General features: G+C 41.4%; 2 protein-coding genes across 5 annotated transcripts in view; one reads left to right on the top strand and one right to left on the bottom strand.

The window, feature by feature from the left end:
• On the top strand, positions 1-12,185 carry ALDOB (aldolase, fructose-bisphosphate B). Of its 2 annotated transcripts, XM_017660785.3 has the most exons (9): positions 2-159; positions 3,863-3,984; positions 4,790-5,001; positions 6,011-6,065; positions 6,938-7,098; positions 7,993-8,076; positions 8,875-9,049; positions 9,442-9,641; positions 11,696-12,185. In XM_017660785.3, exons 2-9 carry the CDS (start codon positions 3,873-3,875, stop codon positions 11,789-11,791), a joined length of 1,095 nt encoding a protein of 364 aa, XP_017516274.1. In that variant the 5' UTR covers positions 2-159; positions 3,863-3,872; the 3' UTR covers positions 11,792-12,185. The 2 variants fall into 2 exon arrangements, with proteins under 2 accessions (XP_017516275.1, XP_017516274.1); XM_017660786.3 differs by lacking the exons at positions 6,011-6,065; positions 6,938-7,098 and having other exon boundaries at positions 1-159.
• Positions 11,895-23,304, bottom strand: part of ZNF189 (zinc finger protein 189) — a 19,417-nt gene continuing 8,007 nt past the window's right edge. For all 3 annotated transcript variants that reach the window (XM_017660784.3, XM_017660782.3, XM_017660781.3), the window contains exon 3: positions 11,895-22,925. In XM_017660784.3, the coding sequence (XP_017516273.1) occupies positions 21,205-22,925 (1,721 nt within the window). In that variant the 3' untranslated portion in view covers positions 11,895-21,204. The remainder of the gene's footprint in view (positions 22,926-23,304) is intronic.

Below are 23,304 nucleotides of genomic sequence, written 5' to 3' on the forward strand. Positions count from 1 at the left end.
GGAAGGGGAGGGCAAAAGATAAAGAAAAAACAAAACAAAACACCACAACTTTGATGAGAAGTCAATAAAAAATGTGTGTTCCCAAAGATTCGTCCTATTTGGCAGCTGTCGCCTCATCCACAACATCTGATCTCTAAGAGGGCTCTCGTCTCCCAAACTGTAAGTAAAGGAGCTTCTGTTGGTCTGCCTGGGCTGCGCCAGTGCAGCTGGGCTACTGCACTAAGCAGTAGAGGAGAAAGTGTGTTTGCTTTTGCTTTCAGGAAAAACTGGATAGTGGCTGGAAAATGACTGTTTCCTTCCCTAAGTAAATGCTTGCTCACATCTTTCCTGCCCCTTTGGGTGGTGGCAAAATGCTCCGGTTACCAGTGTTAACTCTATGAAGGCTCTTCTGAGGCTTTGGCTTGGCAAAAACAACGAGAATACTCTCCATTTGATTAGGTTCTGATCACTTTTTGAGATTCCTGCTCATTTCTACTCTCTTGTAACAACTGCTTATTTCGACGATTTACTTACATATTTATCACCTTATGTCATTTTCTTCATTCTCTTCCCACACCAACTAGTACTAGCACTGAAGTTTCTTTGTCACAGAAAATGAACTCTTGGCATGTTTTGTCCTTTGCCTTCACCCACTGCTCAAATGAGAAAATGAAAGAGGCTTGGAAACATCCCAGAACACAGCCATCATTTGATTATGAATTGTCAAAACTTCCACTTGTTTGATGCTTTCTGTAACATTTCCTACTTTGAAGATCCTACAGCTTAAGATATTTGGAATCAAAATCTGCTGATATATTTTGGCACATTTGCTCTATTATCTGAAAAATAGGCATATTGTGAGTATATGTTGCCTTTTAAAATAAAATAAGTAAATAACAAAATAAATAAAAGTTCTCTTTAAATAGGTACCTAGGGCTCCAGCAGCCAATTTGGATCCAGCAGGGGATTGAGCTCTGCTACCATCATCACTTTAGCCAAGGTGCCTCTGGGGACCACCCAGGCCTAGGCTAGAGTCTGAGGTATTGGGCCGGGCATGGAGTGTAGCTGCTGTAAACCCGGGACCTCCTTTGACTTAGGTACTAGTTTACAGGGAAGAGCAACATTCAGGTCTCTTTCTGAGCTGTGCCACGTGTATTCAATGACACTGGAGTCAGGCTGTCCTAGAGCATCTCACTGCATGTGGCAATGTGGCACTGGGGTTGAGTAAGGGAGCTGTGGGCATCTTCATACATCTGTGTGTAAAAGTGCAGCATACAATGCTAGCGAGCTTGGGCTTTCAATGAATGAGCCCCTCATGTCTTCTTGAAGATGCCTTGCACAGGAAGGAAATGGACTCTCTACCCCCTTATATTTCTCCAGGAGTTAAATATCCATCTTTTACAAATTATCTTTTCACAGAACCTCTTCAAGGAAGGCAGCATGAACCATACTGCAGGGTTTCATCTACTATTTTGCTGAAGGATTAGAAAAAGGATTCCAAGTCATATGCCAATAGAATACGATTTACAATTATATTGTAAATATGTAAATCATATTGTAAATTTACAATCATAGAGCATCACAACTTAGAAAGGGCATCAGACATATTCTCCCCAGGCCTCAGTCTCCTCATCTCTGAAGTTGTAGGGTTGATATAGATATCTCTGGGGTCACTTGTCACTTGTAGCTCTGGGTTTCTGTGGTTACCTTCTATTCATGTATGTTCATACTCACAACCTTCATATTCATATGTTCATACTCATAACCTTCTCCCATGTTTGTACATATATACTACCTGCTAGTATATTTGTATAATAAATAATGTAATATATAAACCCATTCCTTGAGAAGTCAAACATTATAAGAAATTCATAAAGTGAAATGTGAGAGCCACTCCAGCCCACCCCATTCCCCAGAGGTAATCCCAGGATAGTTATTCTCTGCATATATAGATACACAAACAATGTGTGTGCATACTTTTTTAAATTTAAAAAATGGCATCATATACTGCATACTTCTCTGGAACTTACAGGGTTTTTTAACTTAATAATATAATGTGAACAACTTTTTATCAGACTTTTTTACAAAAGTTGGCTTGGGACCTCAGTGAGCAGAAGCTTTGGGGCACAGTAGCATTTTCTATCTTTACCCAGTCCTGGCTGGCCTCCTGTCTCCCACTGGTGAACATTGGCCTGTGCCCCTGTTTTATGATTAACAGGGGGCAACATTTGTGCTGATGTGGTAAAGACCTTTAATCCCCCTGTAGAAGTGTAACTTCCCTTAAACAGTGTTGATTCACTTTGACCTTTTCTCTATTTTTCTGGTTGAGTCAGCACACTCTGAAGAAAATAGTAGTAAATAGAAACACGAAGTCTCTTAGATACATTTTTTTAATTAAAAAAGAGAGAAATAATAACACCTGACATTTTCATAATACATTGTAAAGATTCTTCCTGTTTATCCCTCAGGAGAAACACTATCTTCAGGTGGCAGGGATGTGAGGGGCCCTGGAAGATCATCTTCTCTAGAGATCATTGTCCACCAGCCTGTCCTAGAGCCCCAGTGACAGCACTGTGGCTACAGTCTTTTAGGTTAAGACAAGAACCCCTGTTAAAATGAGAGTGGCAACGATGAAGAGTCACATCAGTTTTTCTAAACATGAATTAGTTGGATAGCCATTGACTTCTTATGCCAAGAGACAGGGGACTGGGAGCCTGCCTTGAAGGAATGTAGAAACCGTGAAGAAATTGATTCACCATGAGGGCAGGACTGGGTGGGGAGCTCTGCTTCATCGTAGCTGGGATGTCTCTGAGTCTTAGCTTATTCCTCAATTAATGAAGCTAATACCTGCCCTGGTTACCTCATGGCTGAGAGGATCAAAAGAGAACTGAGGTGTGTCCCTGGGCTTCTGGGAAGCAGAAAGTAGGCGCGGGTCATCTGCCCTGTGGATGAGTGCATGAGGGGAGAGGAGGAAGACAAAGAACTGGATAGGAAACTACTCAAGATAATCTTTGCTATCATTTTTTTCCTTGCTAGTCCAACCTATGCAAAATCACTCTTTCTAACATCAAGGCTGAGATCCCTGTGAGCTTGCTTTTCAAGACTAGCCAAAAGTGTTAGCCAAATGGGGCAATGATCCCCTTCCGAGGACCACTGCTGAGAAGGTTGCCGGGGCAGGGGATCCTCAAGCCAGAGTCTCTCCTTGCAAAAGCAGTGAAGTTGAGAATTACTGGAGCAGGGATCACTCTGTGACAGCCTGAGAGCCTCTGAGAAAATCCAGCCCAAGAGCACATAGAGAAAATCCTCCTCATCTGCCCCAAATGGTTTCATGGGTGATTGAATATAAGGAAAAGGATCCTTGCATCCCATCCTGTATGTCCTAAAGTTCAAGGCCAAATGGCAGCTTCTCCTCTCAACTGTCCTGCCTGGAGAATAATCTGGTAGGACTATAGGCTAACAGAACAAAGTGGGAGATGGCCATAGAGGCCAAAAGCCTCACTGTCCTGACCTCAAGCCATCCCGGGTATCAGAAGGCACCAGGAATCCACAGACTAGATAGTCGATTAATGCAGTGCCATCTGTTTGTCAGATTCAACTGGACCATTAATTAGCTTGTCCAGTCTCAGGATCAGTGAATCCCAAGGTCTCCTGGAAGGCATTCTGCTTAGAACTTGGCATCCTATCTTTACCCATTATGGCGAATTGCAACTACTTAAGCTAAGGAGGAAAAGAAACCCAGGCGCCATTTATTTATTCAGTTGTGGAAATGGGCTAGAAATGTCAGAGGGGCCTACAGGGCTTGTCTGCACACCCTGGCTGTCTTGGTCATTAACCCCTCTGAGCCACCCGCAGCTCTTCAGGGCGCTTCTGCCCTCTTTTCCAGACCTGTCACCATGGCCTACCCATTTCCAGCCCTCACCCCAGAACAGAAGAAGGAGCTCTCAGAAATTGCCCAGCGCATTGTGGCCAACGGGAAGGGGATCCTGGCTGCAGATGAGTCTGTAGGTGAGTCCCCTTGAAAAAACAACTGTGAGCACACTCTTGTTTCTACACTTAGCAAAGGCAACTTGATCATCAGACTCTTTCCTTTCAGAGGAGTAAAGGTTTCTGTACACAGATGTGGGAGCAGAAGACCGAGTAAGCATAGAGTCCTGTTATTCCAATAGGAAGATTTCTGAGAACCTAGGGAAAAGGTTTGAGCCTGCCATTTTAAGGCTGCTTGCTGGGGGTCATCTGCACGCAGGCTGTAGCAAAGTCAGGAACTCAATAACGAGAATGAGATCAGATACACAGCCCTCTACTGCTAATGAGAAGTCAGTGTAAAGCCAGCCAAGGAAGAGCTGGGAGGACAGGGAGGTGTCCACATCTGGAACAGGGCAGGGCTATGGCTGAGGGAAGTCCAAGATGGTGCAAGGGAGAGCTGTGGCAGGCCTGCCTGGCCCACCATAAAGTGATAGAAGCCAGAGAAGTCAAGAGCCTGCCCCATCATCCCTGGTGTACATCTAGTCAGATTGAAGGCTGGCCCAGGGGGACAAAGGAGAGGCTTCAGGGCCTTGCACACCCATTTGGACCCAAAGGTGGCTTCCACCTTGACCCTGACATGCCCAGTTCATACATTTCCTAGCCAGTATCCTGACAGCAAGCAAGGTCTTTCCCCAGGGAGACAAAAAAGGAGACAGGGGCTTTAACGATCTGAATAAAAAGGAGGGTCTTGCTGCTCACCCTGGGGAGGGTCACTGAGCCACCGTGGAGGAGGGCTGCAGGACAGCCCTGGCCTGCTCCTTGACTGCCTTTGGCCTGCCCACAATAGGCACCATGGGAAACCGCCTGCAGAGGATCCAGGTGGAGAACACGGAGGAGAACCGCCGGCAGTTCCGAGAGCTGCTCTTCACCGCGGACACCTCCATCAACCAGAGCATCGGGGGTGTGATCCTTTTCCATGAGACCTTGTACCAGAAGGACAGCCAGGGAAAGCTATTCAGAAACATCCTCCGGGAGAAGGGCATCGTGGTGGGAATCAAGGTGAATGCTTCTGTCCCTTCTCCCTTGTGCCTCAGCCCAGCAGAACCCCCGGGGCTGTGGCTGGGGCGGAGCCACCACAGACAGCCTCAGCATCTAATTGCCACTCTCACCCCTTCCATCCTCATCTTCCCCGAGACCCGGATCCTCCTCTAGACTTTTCTTTCAGTGCCCTGTTCTTTCAGCTAAGTTTTTTACAAGCTACTTAAGCTCCGAGTGTCTCCATTTCCTTATTTCTAAAATGGGAATAATAGTGTCTTTCTCATAAGGCTTTTATAAGGATGAAAAGATTTTTAAAACAGCATTGTCAGGTAATTATTATTTAGCTCATGATAGATATTATATTTAAAACACTTGCTGCTCAACTGTAGGTCTTCCAAAACCCAGTGAACTTCTCAAGAGTGAAAACTAGTATTCACTGAGTGCTTACACCTTCAGGCACTCATTCATCCTTTTCACATCCGGAAGTCGGCTTGATTATTACCTTTCTTTTGGAGATGAGGTGAGAAAACAATTACAAGGAGGGTGGCATAACCTGCCCACTGCAAGGCAGAACTGGAGCCAGTCCAAACCACAGTCTGCCTCTAGGGCTCATGGCCTTAGCCTCTGCTGTGCTGAGAGGAGAAGCTGCCTCTTTATTCTTTTGATCTCCTGCAATAATCCAGTTCTATATGCGCAGGTGCTCAATAAATATCTCTTGAATGAATAGCTTGAGAGAAGCTGCTCCTATATGACACCTCCGCCTCCCAGGTGACTTCTTACTCTCCAAGCTCCAGGCCTGTGCTTTCCATGCTCTCCACCCTCTCAGGGTTGACACTCTTATACTATTCCTTCCAGGTGACTTTCCTTCTGCTGTGGACTGAACTGTGCCCCTCCCTACCCTCCAATGACTGATACACCTTTCTGATCCAACTCTTATATTTGTTAAAGATGAGAACTGTTAGCACCAGAGGCCCTGCTTTTAGTTTACTGGGACACCTGCTAATTACTTGTTAATTATTTATATTCACAGTTAGACCAAGGCAGTGCTCCCCTTGCAGGAACAAACAAAGAAACCACCATTCAAGGTAAAGATATTACCTGCTGATATAATCATGCCAATATATGCTAGAAATGAAGGCAAGCAAAGAGTTGAATAAGGGAATACAAAATACAAATGTCACATTGGTTTTAGAGCCACACATGCTTGGTTTTCAAACCCAGCTCCTCTATTTAATAACTGTGTGACCTCTGGCTAGTCATTTAAGTGTTCTGAGTCTCAGTTAAAATTGGATAACAATAAATACCTTGCACAATATTGTGGGGATTAAATTAAACATTGTGCATCAAGTAGACCACAGAGAAGATACTCTGCACCTGAAAGTATTCTTTTTAGAGAAAAATCCAGTAGCAGCAGAGAGGAAAATTCCCAAGCTTTGGGATCAGACACACTTGGGTTCGAATCCTAGTTCCATCACTTACTGATTTGGTAATTTTGAGGAGTCCTTCATTGCCCAAGAAGGCAAGTATTACCTTCAGGACTGGGTTAGGTAAGCAGAACTTGGATCCCAGCTCTGTCACTCTATAGCTATGCAAACATGGTAAAGCCACTTAAATTCTTTGAGTCTTGGCCTTCACATCTGTGAAGTAAGTGTAATATTAACTATTAGGATTGTTACAATAATAAAATGAGATAAGGTGTGCAAAATGCCTAGAATCATGCCTGAAACATAGTAAGTACTAAGCAAATACTAGTTCCCTCTATTCTCCTTGCAAAGTATCCACTGTGCACATCAAAACCGTATTTATTAAATTCAGGTGTTTTGGCTCAGTGGTGGGTTTAATGCTTATATGCCTGGACGTTTTCAGTCCTCAAGCCATGGGAGAACTCCTTCACTTTTTCAGCAGCCCCATGGATCAGGGAGAAGTTTGCAAAGCCTTTCTCTCTTGTGACTTGCAGGGCTCGATGGGCTTTCTCAGCGCTGTGCTCAGTATAAGAAAGATGGTGCTGACTTTGGGAAATGGCGTGCTGTGTTGAGGATTGACAGCCACTGTCCATCCACCCTCGCCATCCAGGAAAACGCCAATGCCCTGGCCCGCTATGCCAGCATCTGTCAGCAGGTGCTCTGCCATCCCATTGGGCTAAAAAGCTGTAGGCCAGAGCTTCCTTCAGAGTCTCTGCTTCCAATTTCACTGTAATACACATGAGCCTTCTTCACTAATATATGCTGGTGGCACATTTGACCGCTTTTGCTGTAGCTGAGTGTGGTAGGGAAAGACTTGGTTCCACAGTCAGCTATGAGCCCCAAGGCCAACCCCATCAGTCTTTGCCTTCTGCCAAAGCTCTGTGAGCTGAGTCTTCAGAGTAGTCAGGCTCTTGAGGTCAGAACCCTTGCTGACTATGTGCCACCATGTCCAGGACACAATCCTCTTAGATCCCTAGCTTCAGATGATAACTCTGATCTAGGGCAAATCCAAATAGTTTCTTGGGGAATGGTGACTTGATGCCAAAGTTTCCAATACATGTTGAAATGTCTCTGGGTTCCAAATTAAGTCTGATTTGCTATGTTGGGGTTACTTGAGTTGTGGGCACCTGTAGGGTCCCACTTTAAACTATAAACACACTGCTTCATTCCTCAATCAACCCACCCAAAAGGCATTTTTCTTAGTGATTTAAGCTGGACTGCCCTAGAAAGGTGGCAGCCAGGTTCTGATGTAGCCAGGATAGTCCCTAGAATAAGAGATAGAAATTAAGACTTTACATTTATTTTACTCCATTCCCAGGAAAGCTTTTTTTAAAATTTATTTTTAAAAAATCTTGCTGTTCTCTTTTGGCTAGGCCATAAATGCTCACTAGACATAGCGTTAAATTTATCTTCACTGCCTTTAAGTCACCTATATGGTACTTCTCCACAAGGGCATCATTTTATACCACTTGCAACTGTTGAATATCTTCCCGAGGACAGGATCACAGTGAGCAGAGCATCTCTTTGTTCTGCCCTTTTTCCTCTTTAGAATGGGCTGGTACCCATTGTTGAACCAGAGGTCATTCCTGATGGAGACCATGACATGGAACACTGCCAGTATGTTACTGAGAAGGTAAGTTTTGAATAAAAGCTCACAGTTCCAGTTGAAGAATCTTGTTTTTAAGTAGCAGCTGTTATTTCATATATATCAGTTGTTATATATGAAAGATTGAGAAAGTAGAGAGGTGTTTATCAAACCTTCCACTTTTTTGGCACATAGTGAAAGCCCAGGACTTACAGAGCAGAACCAAGACTTGGATTTGAGAAATACCTTGCTAGTTGTGGGATCCTGGGTAAATCATATTATCCTTTTGGACCTCTGTAACATTATATGTAAACTAAGATCTTTAAAAATAAGATATGAGACTCCCATGAGAAAATGTAATTAGAAAGTACTTTGTTCATATTTGTAATGTGACCTGACCTCAGTTTCTCCACTTGCAAATGTGGATGGATTAAAATGAGATCTGAAAGCAGTTCTGTCTCTAAAACATGTATTTTTATGACCCCTGGGCTTCTATGGGAATAGAAAATGGAGACCACTTGAGATATCTCCAATTAGCTAAATGAAGGCATTCCAAACTGACCAAAGGAATGATGGGAAGGAGGGAGTGCAGGAGCCCTAGGAAGCGCAGCCATGCCAGTATGCAGTGCGGGGAGCAGTTAGAGTAGGGTGATGTGACTGGGCCAGTTTGGTCATGCTCCATGGCTGTGGCTGGTGGTGCATTGCCCTGATGAGACCTAGGGTTGGCTGGGAAGCTGTGGCCCAACCACATCTGGGAATTCTTTTATCCTGCATCCCTGCAGTGTAAAAGTGCCAAGACTCCAAGGCTCACTCTGGGTTTCACCTGTTTGGACTTCTTATCTTCAGGTCCTAGCTGCTGTGTATAAGGCCCTGAATGACCATCATGTTTACCTGGAAGGCACCTTGCTCAAGCCCAACATGGTGACTGCCGGCCATGCCTGCACCAAGAAGTATACTCCAGAGCAAGTGGCTATGGCCACAGTGACAGCTCTCCACCGTACCGTTCCTGCAGCTGTTCCTGGTGGGCCTCTCCTTCTCTTCTAACTTGAGATTCTAGCCCTCATTCTTGGAGGGAGGTTCACAAGCATTTGCATGTGTCCTGGAGTCTCTTTCTACTGTCTCACAGGCAGCCAGCATTTCCCTTCATGCTCCATGATGCCACATATTGGGTCAGTCCAAATGCACTCAAACCATGGTTTCCTCAACATTTCACCACTCTCCTTGTTTATTAAAGCCCTTTTCTCCTTACCCCAATTAACCTCCACAAAAGCAAACTAATTTTTCTGACCCAATCCCATGCAAACCAAGTAGAGAAAGGATTGAGACATTACATTACTTTCAGGCTCATTGCTTGCTTTCTCAAGCAGAGTACTGAGCTGGGACTAGCTGAATGGATGGCTTCTTTCCTTCCAGGCATCTGCTTTTTGTCTGGTGGCATGAGTGAAGAGGACGCTACTCTCAACCTCAATGCTATCAACCTTTGCCCTCTACCAAAGCCTTGGAAACTAAGTTTCTCTTTCGGACGGGCCCTGCAGGCCAGTGCATTGGCTGCCTGGAGTGGCAAGGCTGCAAACAAGAAGGCAACCCAGGAGGCTTTCATGAAGCGGGCCCTGGTAAGAGGCCACTACCTCCTATCTACGTGATCAAGTGGGTACCTGGGGCCTAGCTTGCTCACATGGGGAAGCATTGCTTTCTTCTGGCCACGAAGGTATCTCCAGATAGTGTCTACTAGGCATTTGAAAATGTGGCATTAGAGCTCAGCAGGAAGACTAGGGCTAGAGAGAGTTTTGAATTATCCACACGAGGAGTGTGGTTGATGATGATAGATTGAAGGACCATTTCCACAGAGACAATGCATAGGGAAGAGAAGAGGGCCAAGGACTGAATGAACCAGGGACACCTTTCATTTTGGGAAGATAGGAAGAGAAGCCACCAAGACAAGCGGCAATAATGATACAATGAGCCAAGAACTCTGGGAACACAGAGAAACAAGTTTCAGGGGGTCAGTAACGACGCACTACAGATTCAGAATACAGACTGAGAAAAGGCTGAGACTGGCACTTTGGAGCCTATCAGTGTCCCTCAATAGAACAGTTTCAATAGAGAGAGAGAAAAGGAAAGATGCCACACAAGAAGTTTGTCAGGAAAAGACCTAGAAAGGTTCCCAGGAAAAATGAGGACAAACAAGAGTTCTTTCAACTAGAAACCACATCTTTTTGAATGCCTACTATGAGCCAAGGACTGAGGTGAACAAAGCAGACACAGCCACTGTGTCCAGGGAGCTTAGAGTTTAGCCACGTGGGAGAGAGCGCGGCAGGTTTAAATGCAAAGCAATTGACCGGGAGCTATGGTGAAGCATCAGTCAAGGTGCAGCTAAAATGAGGACGAGTTTGTGGTACATTAGTCTGAATCATTAATGCAGACCCTATTTCCTGACAACTCTGTTGAGCATGCAGGAAGATTCAGATCAACCTACATGGGAAATAGCAGGGTAGAAGAATAAAAATTTAATAGGTAGACAGAAAAATGCCAATCACAGAGGAGGCTGGGCAAGGAATCAAGCGCAGCTGGGAGTTAGGTGATGAGATGCTAAAGGAAAGGAAGGCCCCGGAGAGGCTAAAGGAAACCATCTCAGGGGCCTAAGAGAGGTGTGAGGTTTTTAGGGCTTCACTTTGTGAGGCCTGAGAGCTGCGCATGGCTGTGCCTGCGTGTGGCAGATGAGACGGGGGGCGGAGCTAACACGGTGGAGGGATCGTGAATGTGAGCATCGGAAGGACGTTCCACACCAAAGAAGGGCAGCTGAGTGTGTCACCTAGGATGGTGGTGCTCGAGCTTGAGTGTTCATCCAAATCACCCTAAGGATGTGTTAGAATGCAGACTGCTGGGTCCCAGTCACTGAGTTTCTGGTTCAGAAGGTCTGGGGTCAAGCTAGAGAATTTCCATTTCTAAGTGCTTAGGTCCATGAAACACATTTTGAAAATCCCTGTAGTTGTGGAAATAAATCCTGGAAAGCGCAGGTAACATTAACAGTGTCCTGAAGACCTGGTACCCCTGAGTGGCATCTGAATATTATTACGGGTTTCATAATCCTGAACTCATCTTTAATTGCATTTACATGGAATCACATGATATTATGATAACAACTACATAAAAACTACATGTTCTTGTGGACAAATACAGGTGGAAAACAGTACATTTATTTAAATTTTTTTTTTCCTATAATGTCCCTTCAGCTGCACCTTGCCTGATGCTTGACTATAACGTTTGGTCAATTTCTTCTAACAACTCTTCCAAGCTTCCCCACTGTTAAGATGGAAATCTCCATTCCCTTATTGCTGTACTAATGAGAAGTTTCTCAACTTTAACTTCTGGTACTATTGTTGCAATACTGTCAGTACAAAAAGAAACTTCCTTAGTAACTGACACAAACCTCCAGCTTGCCTGAGAAATGCTCAGAAAACTTGGGGATTTAAAAGGAGATAACATGATAGAAGGAGAAGAACAGTATCAGCAGCAATTTTCAGCAAATTTACAGCAAATTTCACTGTAGGGAGGAAATAAATCCAAATGAAGGTGAAGCCGGTTTCTAAGGAGAGGCTGAGAGAGAGGGTCCAGCACAGGGTTGCGTTTGCCTAACTCGGTCTCCTCTCTCACACTTGTCTTTCAGGCGAACTGCCAGGCAGCCAGAGGACAGTATGTTCACAGCGGCTCTTCTGGCGCTGCGTCCACCCAGTCGCTGTTCACTGCCAGCTATACCTACTAGACCCTGGGGCCCACCAGCCTGGCTCAAGCTTGTCCACGTGCAACCTTTAGACTGAACCTCTAAATTAGACAAAATTAGATGGGAACTACTGGAAATACACTGCCGGTTAAGTTCTTAGACACAAGGAAGAAAATCAGTCATTGAAACCTACATCTGAATATTAAGGATCTGATGGAAGTTCACAATGGTTTCCTTGCAACACTTCAGCTCCCCAGACTGACTAAGAAAAAAATAGACTTTAAAACAAAATCAGCTCTCCATCCAAATAATGACCACCAAATGAAACACCTCAGAAGCTGAATGCAGGAATTATGTCTTATCAAACCATCTTCGCATTGGCAGGTTGTGGAGACAGCTACAACCAAAAAAGAAATAAAATTTTCTATGAACCTTCCGTTGGTCTCAGGTTTTACTTTCTGCTTGTGCTTTCAAAGGGCTCTGTATTTCATTACCTTTGACTCTACTAGACATGACTTACATTAATGGTGAGGGTTCTCAACTTTGACTACTCATTGGAATAATGTGGAAAAAATTTAAAAAACCCAGATGCAAGCCACACTCCAGCCCAATTAAGTCGAACGCTAGATGGGGGGTGGGGGTTCTCTGTCAGTGCTCCTTAAAACTCCCTTGGTGATTCCAAAGTGCAGCCAAGTTTGAGAACTGTCATGCTAGATTTCAAAGTTGAAGATATTTAAAACTAAAAGCCATTCATGTGAAGCAAGGTAAAATGTAAAATGATTTTGAGCAACATATGGAGCATAATAAGAGAATCAATATGACTTTGATGCTTGGACTATTCTTCAAGTGGCCCAGATTTGGTGACAAAGGACCACATCCTCCTCTGTACATCCAAGCACACTACCTAGTTTTGCAATAAATATTCACATAATTGTACTTTATTGGTTTTCAATCTGCTGAATTCACCTACAGACAAAGCATTAAAGACAACAATAGCTACAAAAGAGAATTTAAACATTGTAACTTTGGACAACAAAAACGTAATGATTTTGGTGGAAAAAGAAGGTAATGACTTAGCTGACAGAAGCTAGGAAATTCAAGAGGAGACCTGAAAAAAGCAAAGTGAATACCAGTTTATTTAGTGGGGAATCTGGATACTACTTAAAATTGGTGGGTTAAAAAACAGTGTTTTAAAAAAACAAGTAGTGCTTTAAAGTAATAAGTAATACTAATAGCAGTAAAGTAGTAATAGTACTTTAAAGTAATAAAGGAAATGGATCTAAATCATTACATTATTCATTTTGATAATTAAAATATAGGAGGAGGTAGTAAACTAAATTCTTTGTATTGGAAAGTGCAAAGATAAATGATATTGCTCAGAGTAGATACATTAAGAAATAGAGGCATAAGCATATTAGAGGACAAGACAGAATTGGCCCCAAGCGGTTTCTTCAGAGAGGAAAGACCTGGGAATGGGGCACAGGAAGATTCTTACTTATTATATGCCTCTACAACATTTGAGTATTTATTTCCATGCACCTCTATTACTTTTCTAAAGACAACTATATTCATATAAACAACTCAAACCTACTTTAGAGTTCATTTAGCTCAAGGCTTTTGTTTTACAGGTGATAAAACCAAGCCTAGAACAGTTACATTCCTTGCTGATGGTCACATATTTAGGGATGGAGGGTAGAGCTGGGAGATTAGAATTCAGGTCTCTTTCTTCTATGATGGGCACATGGCCAAGGGAGGAAGGTAGGGCAAGGCAGGGCAACAGGCAGTATACAATAGCTCTGCCTCCAGTGTTACAGGTCTCCTACATTTCTTATTGCAATCACTCATTCAATCAGCTGTCATTCAAGTAGCTGAGCTCCTACCGTGTGCTAAGCTATCCTAAATGCTGGTAATACCTGGTATGACAAAACTCTTCTACCAGAGATTTTTCATCTAGAGCTTAGCAGCCTCACTGACCCTATATCATAAAGAAACCTCTCAGATTCTCATTTATGGGTTGAGCATGAATTTATAATCAAGGCTGCTTTTTACGTCTTTTGGTCAAGGCCAAATTACATTTCACTGGGGTTGAGGATATATATAATGCATTTTCCCTGGCTATTTTCTGATGTATTTTCCTGGCTAAAGCACTACAGCTGTCTTTGAAATCTCAACCCCAGTCATTTCCTCGACTCAGGGCAATATGACCAGTGTTAGGAGGCTACAGACTTCAATTTCTTTAATTGTATGATCACTGAGTGAATGTATTAATGGCTACCTAGCTTTTGGTACAGTCAGATTTATTCTAGTAGTTACTCAGAACACCTACTAAAAACAAAAGCTGGGTCTCAGCACTTAAAATAATTAAGAGAAGTTTCAGCTTTAGGAAAGCCATGACATTTGCATATTAGACAATTAAGTAGTTAAGCAAGAAACACAAATGCCATTGACTGGGGTTAGGAAGGGGAGAAGAGTCTATCAGTATATCTGGGTGCAGAAAAAGAGGACTCTCATTTAGCCTGGCTGTGCCTGGAGGGCAAGAGGGAAGGCACTCTCTAGGAGTGACTTTGTGTAAGAAAACTTCAATAATTCACTGGGAGAAGATGATGTCTTGAAAGCATAAGTATCAAAAGCCAAGGTCACCAAAAATTACTAAGTGCCTGAAGGAATAGAAAGAGGACTTTGTTCTTGCTCTGAAGAAGAAAGGGTAGAAAAGGGAGGGAAGGGGAAGGAAATGAGTGAGTAGAAAGGAAGAAATGAAAAAGGAGAGGAAAGAGAGAAGGCAGCAAGTGAGAAGCTAGGGCAATATGAAATTGTGGGGAGGTAGGTAACAAGCTTTTTTTAAATTGAAGTATCATTGATATACAACATTATACTGGTGTCAAGCATACAACACAGTGGTTCAACTGTTACTCATATTATTAAATACTCACTTCCACTAATGTCATTACTGTCAACATAGGAAGATGTTACAGAATCATTGGCTATATTCTCCATGCTGTATTACCATCTCTGTGACCAACTTACAACGGAGAATTTTGGTGCACCATTTCTCCCCCTCACCTTCCCTACCCACTCACCCAAACTCCTCCCCCATGGTAACCCCAGTCTCTTCTCAGTATCTATGATTCTACTGCTATTTTGTTCATTTCTTTTTTGTTTTGGGGAACAGACTTCTAATATGGAAAGAAATATCAAGCAATCTAAAGATACTTGTCTTCTTGAGGGGAAGAGCTGAGTTTCACATGTGAATTTACACCATGCTGTACAAAAATAAGATACTGAGACAATTTGTAATGATTCATAATGTGAATTAATTTAGCAGAAGCCACCTGTGACAATGAAAATATAAGCCTCTGAAAACTTATACAAACCTTGAAGCACGCTTTGGGCAAAGCAGGAATGTGACTTTGTTCATCTTATTTAACTCTCCTGGAGTAAAGACTCCATCTGATAGCAACATTTTACTCATAGCAACAGTAGAGGAAACTGGTGTCCTGTGTGGTAAGGAAGTTGTCCAAGGTCACATAACCAGTGGGTGAGACTAAGGTCAGTGTGACCTGCAAAGTCCTTGGGAGGAAGTACTCATGTTGGTGAAGAGCACAGGTTCCAGAGTCAGACAGTCAGGGTTCAAATGCTGGCTCTGCCACTTATTAGCCATATGACCTAGGGCACATTATACAACATTTCTGTGGCTCAGTTTCCTCTTATCCCAAATAAAGTTTAGTACTGCAAATTATTGAGATTAAATGAGTCAATACATCTCAATAGCAGGTTCACATTTTCTTATCCACAATTTTAAAATCCAAAAATCTCTGCAAACCAAGTTTTCTTATAAGCTTGCAGCAAATTATTTGGTGGCAAACTCTGACTCCAGGTTATCATCTTTATTCCACTTGATGGGATGCAGAGATATTAACATGTCTGATTGTAAGTGCTGACTCAGACTCTGCAGGGGGAGTTGTACATACAGTACATACCATAAGCACTATATTAACTCTAGAAAAAATTCTTATTTCCAAAACATATGTGCTCTCAAGGCTTTCAGATAAAGAATTGTGAACCTGTCCTTAGAAACAGTATCTGCCATACTTCTAGATTAAAGATGAATTACCCATGCTCTGTAGAGCCTGGAGACTCATGTAATACTACCAATTCTGTAAGCCTATTTCCTAGAAAGGATGAATTAAGAGACAGGCTTAATGGCAAAATTCAATACAGCCTGTCACAGCTGTTTCTTCAATACTTAAATAAACATGATTTTCCAGCTATAACACATCTGTCTTAAGCTTCCTGAAATAGTTTAGCTCTCAATATTGAGCATTAATATATGTGAACATATTTAAAATCAGGCAACAAGTATTCATCCAGCACCTTCTATATGCTGGGCTCTGCAAAGATACTACAAGGTCCTTGTACATTTACCATTGAGAGGAGGAAGACAGGGAACAATTAGGAAACAAAACAGTACACAATATATTACGTACTAAATCACAGTGGCATAGGCTAGGTGCTCAGACCAAAGGACATTAAAAAGGTGGGATGAATTAGTTTATTGCTAGCTTTCTGATCTTGGGAACTTGAGCTTCAGTTTCCTTGTCTGTAAGGCAGGGTTGCTGTGAGGTTAGCAATATTTTATGTAGAGTGCCAGATATGTAAGTTGTGAATAAATATATTTTTCCTATCCCAAGTTGGTTTTTTGATGAATGGTAAAGGCACTTGAGTGGGAGTGAATATGAATTAACTGTACTAACTAAAGTATAGATGTATGTGTTGAGGAAATTGTTGGAATTAGATGAGAATGATGAGGCCAAGTGCAGGGGCACCATGGAGGGTAAGAGGAGACTGGGCAGGGATATTACAGAAAGCCTTACCTTGTAGTAAGAAATAGGGACCTGTGAAAAAGTTTTGAGCAGGGAATAATATGATAAAGGTATTGCTGACAGTTATTAGTTTTTTGAATGTAGAGGATTGAGAGGTAACTGGGACATTATATTATGTATAATAATAATCCAATGTGGGGCCTAGCTTTTTGTTGGTGTATGTTGATGAGTGGACATTTATCTTCAGATGGGAGAAAACAACAAAAACTCTCCCTATGGAGCATAGCGATTTAACACTCTAATAAAGTCTCTGTTTATTGCAACTCGAGAGGCAAGCACTGGAGGAAATGAAAATTCAAAATGCTCCTACATCTAGTTCTCAAAAAGAGGCTTACATACATGCATAGAACTGAGTGAGCCCTTTGAGTACAGGGCACAGTGAAATACAGAGCATCTTCTAAACACAGCACTGATTCTTCTGGCAGTTTAGAACAATCAGGGTAAGGCTGCAGCCCAAGGTTAGAGAAACATCCTCTTAAGATATCCAAGGTCAGGACATCTTTCTACAGCCATTTCCAGCCTTTCTTTGTCCTGCTCTGGTTTTGCCTTGAGGGAATTCACAGGCCAAAAAAAGTCAAGAGTGCACTTTGTTCCAGGGCCGTAGTGCCTGTCATGTGATATGGAGGTGTGCCTTAACCACTCCATGAGGTGTGTTCTTGAGAACATGGCTCCTGGACAGGAAATAGCACAGACAGAGATATGCGATGTTTTATTTGTGCAAAATGTATCAAACTCAGTGTTTTGTAAAGTTAGGTGATTTTTCTCATCTTTGTGGTGTGGAACACGAGGCTTCCTATTCACTCCCCAAAGTCTCCAGGAGGATAAAGGACTGCTTGATGCAACTATGCAACTAATACTTATATAAACATAGCACCTGGCAGGTATTTAAAAGATGCATGTTAATTGAACTTGTACCACTTGTGCAGTAAATGTATATCTTCCTTTACTTGTCTATGCATCATGGTTACAGAGATGGCCTTAATTAAAAAGAAATCAATCAACCCACCCCCACCAACCACCCAAGGCCACAGAATACTTTTGAAGGAGGCAGAGGACAAAAGGTATCAAATACCAATTAAGAACAGTAACTGTAAAAAAATGGAATATCTGGACTAGATTTAAGAAAGGTTTGAAGTTTATTCTGGATATTCTGTGTATCTGCCCCTTGATTTGCTGACATCCTCCTTTAGGAAAGACAGGTCAAAGTGAAATGCCTCACTCACCAAAATTAGAGTATTATAGTGATTTTTTTTTGCCACCAGACTTTTATCTGCTCATTTAAAAATGTTCTCTACTGTGATGGTTAATTTTGTCTCAACTTGACTGGGCTAATTGCTGCCAGATAGTTGGTAAAACATTGCCTGGGCCTGTCTCTGAGGTTGTTTCTAGATCTGCATTTGAATCTGTAGACTAAAAGATGGCCTTCACCAGTGCTTGTGGGCATCTTATTCACTGAACAAAAAGGTGGAGGAAGGGCCCATTTGCTCTCTGCCTATGCTGGGCCACCCATCTTCTGTCCTTGGACATCAGCAGTCTTGGTTCTTGAGCCTTTGGACTGAATTATACCACTTCATAGTTGTCCAGCTAGGAGATGACATATTATGACTGCTTGGCTCCATAATCACATGAGCCAATGCCTTCCTTCCTATCTGCTACCTTATTGGTTTACTGATTGTTTTTCTGGAGAACCTGAATACATTTACTAATTCATATTTTACTTCATCTACTTTAACCCTAATTTTCTTTCAAAATCGTTTCATGTGTCAATCCCAAGGAATCTGTGTAATTCCATTAAATATTCATAGTTCTTTAGATGGGCCCAAATAAAACCCCAGAAGCTCTTCCATTGTTTGGTTCTCTTCCATTCTCCTCAGCTATGACTCCAAAACCTATACTATTGACAAGGTTCCCAACTCTACCCCTAATGGTGTCTACTTAACCCTTCCCTCTCAAAATGTGAATTTGACTGTTTAAAAATGGGTAATCTCAAATGCACTCTACTTCTTCCCCTTCCCCTCAACAGACATGAAATCTTTTTTTTCTCCCAAATTGGCGGAAGAAAACCTCTAAAGAAAATCCTTCCATTACTGTTAGAATTTTTGCTTATCTAATAGGATAATCTATTTCCATCTGCTCTCCTTTATCTTCAACCTTTTCTTCAACTGACTACCTTTTCAGATGGAAAAATACTCAGATTTTTCTTTAATCTTGATCTCTATCCTTCTTTATATTCACAGACAAGTAATCTACTTTTTATTCCCTTTTATAGACCAGTAAAATGAAGTGGATAGAATAAGAGCTGCCAATTTTTTTTAAAACTAAAGATGCATATATATTCAACAGATCATCCCTAAAATTACTATTATTATAAAAAGCCTTTTTTATTAAAAAAAGGGGGGGACATAATTTCAGAGGAAAGGCCTTCAAATTACTTTTTTACAAAGATGTTATATTGCCCTTATTTTTACCATTTGAATGTAGGACAGTTAACTTGTCCTGAATTGATAGCATTTGGGAACTGATGATCTACACTTTCCAGAAACTACTTAACCCCTTGAAAACAGGCTCTTCCCAATTTTGGAAGCTGCTCTTATAGAATTCATTAATGACTTTCTAAGTATCATACTGGTATCCTTTTTGTAGTGAGCTTGCTTTTTAAAAATTCACCTTTTTGGCTATGCTTTTTATAAGCTATGAATTGTACGTATCGCCAAGAACTGTCTCATACTAGAGTTTGGAGCTGTCACTCCAGATTCACATCCAAGGGTGTTAAAAACTATGTAATTTTAGTAGGACTACATCACACGACCATGGCCCCACATTACAATGTCAACAATCAGAGCTTCTGCTAAGCAAGCTGGCATACAAGAAACATGCAATTCCAGCAAAAACCAAAGCAATTGTCATAGTGTGCATGCATTTAAAACATACACTTCGCATTAGGTTTTTCAGAATACTGAGAACAGGCCTAAGAACCTTATTATTAGTTGAGACCTTAGCCTGGGAACCACTGCTATAGAATTAGTAAAGCTGGGGAGATTTAGGGCAGGTGGATGATTTTATTGAAGAATCAAATGTTTCAATTACTTTTTCCACTTTTCACTGGGCCACAAGCTCTGCTTTGAAGAGTTAACTGTATGGTAACTATGAGTACCTAATTTGAATAAGGGAATGCACAGAGAGGTACATTTCCACAAATGTACCACAACATCCACATTTACACACACGCACACACATATATTCAGTGATGGGAAGATGAAAGTTTAGAGGTGGTGTTTAGAATGTCTAGGTTATCGGGGACAAGTAGGGCTTTTGTTCAAACCATTAGGAAGTTAGAATTACAGAGTTCTGGAGATTTGGAATTCTACATTCAGAAACTAAAGAACCTGGAATTAACTGTAGCTGTACTATCCCAGAAAAGGTAAGTAGTCACAGGTAGAATGAGAGAGAGCAATTTCCTCTAAATCCTGGATTCTTATTTTTAAATGAAGTAATGTATTTGACAGGATAGATTTTATCTAAAGTAACAAAGAACTCTTACCCAAAGTAAAAACAAAAACAAAAACAGGTTTAATGATTAAACCAGGTGAATTAATAGGTTTATAATAACCATTAACTAAGGGAAGCCCTAGAACCATAAATAAGTATTTTAAAATTGCATGCAAAGTCTAGTTACCATTAAAACCAAAGCAATACCAAAATATCTCGGCTTTCTAGCACAGACTCCAGGTCTTTTTATTGCCAACTCTTGGTAATCAAAATATGTACACTTTCACATGCTACTGGTAGTGGTGGAGTAAGATTTTTTGTATAGAAATACAAATATCTTTCACAGACGGGAGAACACAAAAAGTAGTGTCTTCCTCCACCGTTCTGGGCCCATCTAAAAAAAAAAAAGAAAAGGCACTCCCAAAGGTTCCTTGGTAACACCTTTGCTAGGTTTGTTAGTTACTCACATAATCTTTACATGTAAAATTAATGGTCACTCACTTTATAGATCTGGGAACCACAAGGCATTCAAAGAGCCTTTCTTTAAACACATGCCAAACTGTCTTTCTTGATGACAAAAACTTTGGATACCAGTTCCCAAAATAAAAAAAGGAAACGGGGCTTTGTTTCCTTGAAAATTTTATCATATGCTTAATTAGTTGACTTTGCCATCCATAGCCAAATATATCATGGAACTGAAAGAACCACCACAGAATGGTGGCAGAGGACCCTCTATATAATTATTCTAGTTTAAACAGTGCCTTTCCAACTCCCTTGTATTAACGCAACTTTGTCTCTCATATTAATTTTAACCAAGTGCTCTGAACCTGGGTTTAATCTCTCTGCTGATTGATTTGTTAAAGAAAGATGCCTAAATAGTCTTTCTCTATAATCGTCAAAACAAATAATAATGGAAGTCTTCAATTGCCTGTGGGCACTTGCCCACTGTTCACAGAATCTTTAGAAACCATTTGCCTGAGGCCAAGAATTTGCTTTATCACTAAATCTGACACATGTTGAGCCATACTGAAACTGCACTTGGGCAGCTACTCTCAAGTCAAACTGTGCTTAAGTATCTCCCCACATTTATTGCATCCAAGTGGTGTGCAATTTTTGATGCTGAATAAGAGATATGCGGCAATTGAAAGCTTCGCCACAAGCATCACATTCATAGGTTTCTTGGGTTTTCACCTCTGCATGTATCTTCTGATGGTTGACAAGGCTGCGCTGTTGACTAAAACTTTTGTCGCACTTCTCACACTTATAAGGTTTCTCTCCAGTGTGTATTCTTTGATGCTGAATAAGGCCTGAATTCCGGCTAAAGGCCTTCCCACATTCATCACATTTATGGGGTTTATTACCTGTGTGAACTCCCTGATGTCGAATAAGATTACAAAGCTGACTAAAGCTTTTGCCACACTGTCTGCACAGATAGGGCCTTTCACCAGTGTGGATTCTCTGATGTTCAATAAGAAATGAGCTCCGACTGAAGCTTTTCCCACATACGGTACATAAGTAGGGTTTTTCACCAGTGTGAATTCTTTGATGTTGTACAAGATGAGCACTAACACTGAAAGTTTTCCCACATTCATCACATTTATAAGATTTTTCCTTAGGGTAGACTTCCTGCTGTATAACAAGGCTGCAATTTGGATCAAAACTTTCCTTAGTTTCACTGTATGGAAAAGTCTTCTCTCTAGTGTGGATTCTCTGATGCTGAATAAGACCTGAGCTTCTACTGAAGGCTTTCCCACACTCTTCACATTTATGGGGCTTGTCTCCTGTGTGAATTCTCTGGTGCCGAGTAAGGTTGCAAAGTTGACTGAAACTTTTCCCGCATTCTTTGCACTGGTAAGGTCTTTCACCTGTATGGATCCTCTGATGTTCAATAAGGAATGAGCTCCGACTGAAACTTTTTCCACATTCAATGCAAAGAAAAGGCTTCTCACCAGTATGGATTTTTTGGTGTTGTATAAGGTACGTACTTAATCGAAAGGCTTTCCCACATTCACCACATTTATGTGGTCTTTCCCCAGTGTGAATTCTCTGATGTTCAACAAGTAATGAATTTCGACTAAAGCTTTTCTTACATTTGGTACAGTGATAGGGTTTTTCACCAGTGTGAGTTCTCTGATGTTCAATAAGGTGTGACTTCCAACTGAAGGCTTTCCCACAGTCACTACATTTATGAGGTTTCTCACCTGTGTGAATCCTTTGATGTTTAACAAGGCTCCTTCTCTGGCTGAAGCTCTGTTTACACTGATTACACTGATAGGGTCTCTCTCCAGTGTGGATTCTCTGATGTCTAATAAGTGTTGAGCTCACACTAAAGGTTTTTCCACAGTAATTACACTCATAGGGTCTTTCCCCAGTATGAATTCTCTGATGTTCAATCACAAATGAACTGCGACTAAAACTTTTCCCACATTCATTGCATTGAAAAGGTTTCTCACCAGTATGAACCCTTTGATGTTGAATGAAATGGGCTTTGCGGACAAAACCCTTTCCACATTCTTCACATTTATGGCATTTCTCTTCTGAGTTTGGTCTTTTACGAATAATGTTAGTGTTTCCTCTAAACATTCTCTGTTCCTGGGTCAAAGATTCCCTGGGTATTTCCCATAAGAAAATTCCTCTCTGTTTATCTAACCTACCAACAAGTTCAAAGGTTTCTCTACTCATGGGATCCTGGTCAATTTCACTTTTGATTCTTGTAACTATTACACCCTGTGGTTCCACTTCTTCCTCAATTTCCTCAATTTCTTGTTTCACAGTTGGTTCCTCATCCTTATCTCTATTCAAAACATCTGGAATAATAAATAGAAAATAGAAACATCAGCTAAGCTCTTTGCTAGCAAGAAGCAACTATATGAAAAATAAGACAATGAGGATTAATTAATCAAATATGTCTACAAAATGTACTTTACTACCTCACAGTATTGTTGTGAGGATTAAATTAGTTCAAAAACGTATTGCATTTAGAACAGTACTTGGCAAATTATACAAGTTATATAAATATTATTATTTAGTAGTAGTTATCTGATGAAATGTTTTTCTTGGAGAAGGCTTATGAAAAGAAGTTTATGAGGCAAAGAATGAGCAAGCACAAGTGCTGGTAAATCAACAGTGACTGATGCAAGGTAAGATGGGCCAATAAAGAAATAAAACTAGTGGTGGGATGTACTA

Source organism: Manis javanica, chromosome 2 (genome assembly GCF_040802235.1).
Source record: "Manis javanica isolate MJ-LG chromosome 2, MJ_LKY, whole genome shotgun sequence".
Lineage (NCBI taxonomy): Eukaryota > Metazoa > Chordata > Mammalia > Pholidota > Manidae > Manis > Manis javanica.

Coding starts and splice junctions, on each gene's coding strand:
- ALDOB (XM_017660785.3), top strand. CDS start 3,873: ATGGCCTACCCATTTCCAGCCCTCACCCCAGAACAGAAGAAGGAGCTC. Junction 6,066..6,937: donor CAAAGAAACCACCATTCAAG/GTAAAGATATTA, acceptor TGTGACTTGCAG/GGCTCGATGGGCTTTCTCAG. Junction 8,077..8,874: donor GCCAGTATGTTACTGAGAAG/GTAAGTTTTGAA, acceptor TCTTATCTTCAG/GTCCTAGCTGCTGTGTATAA.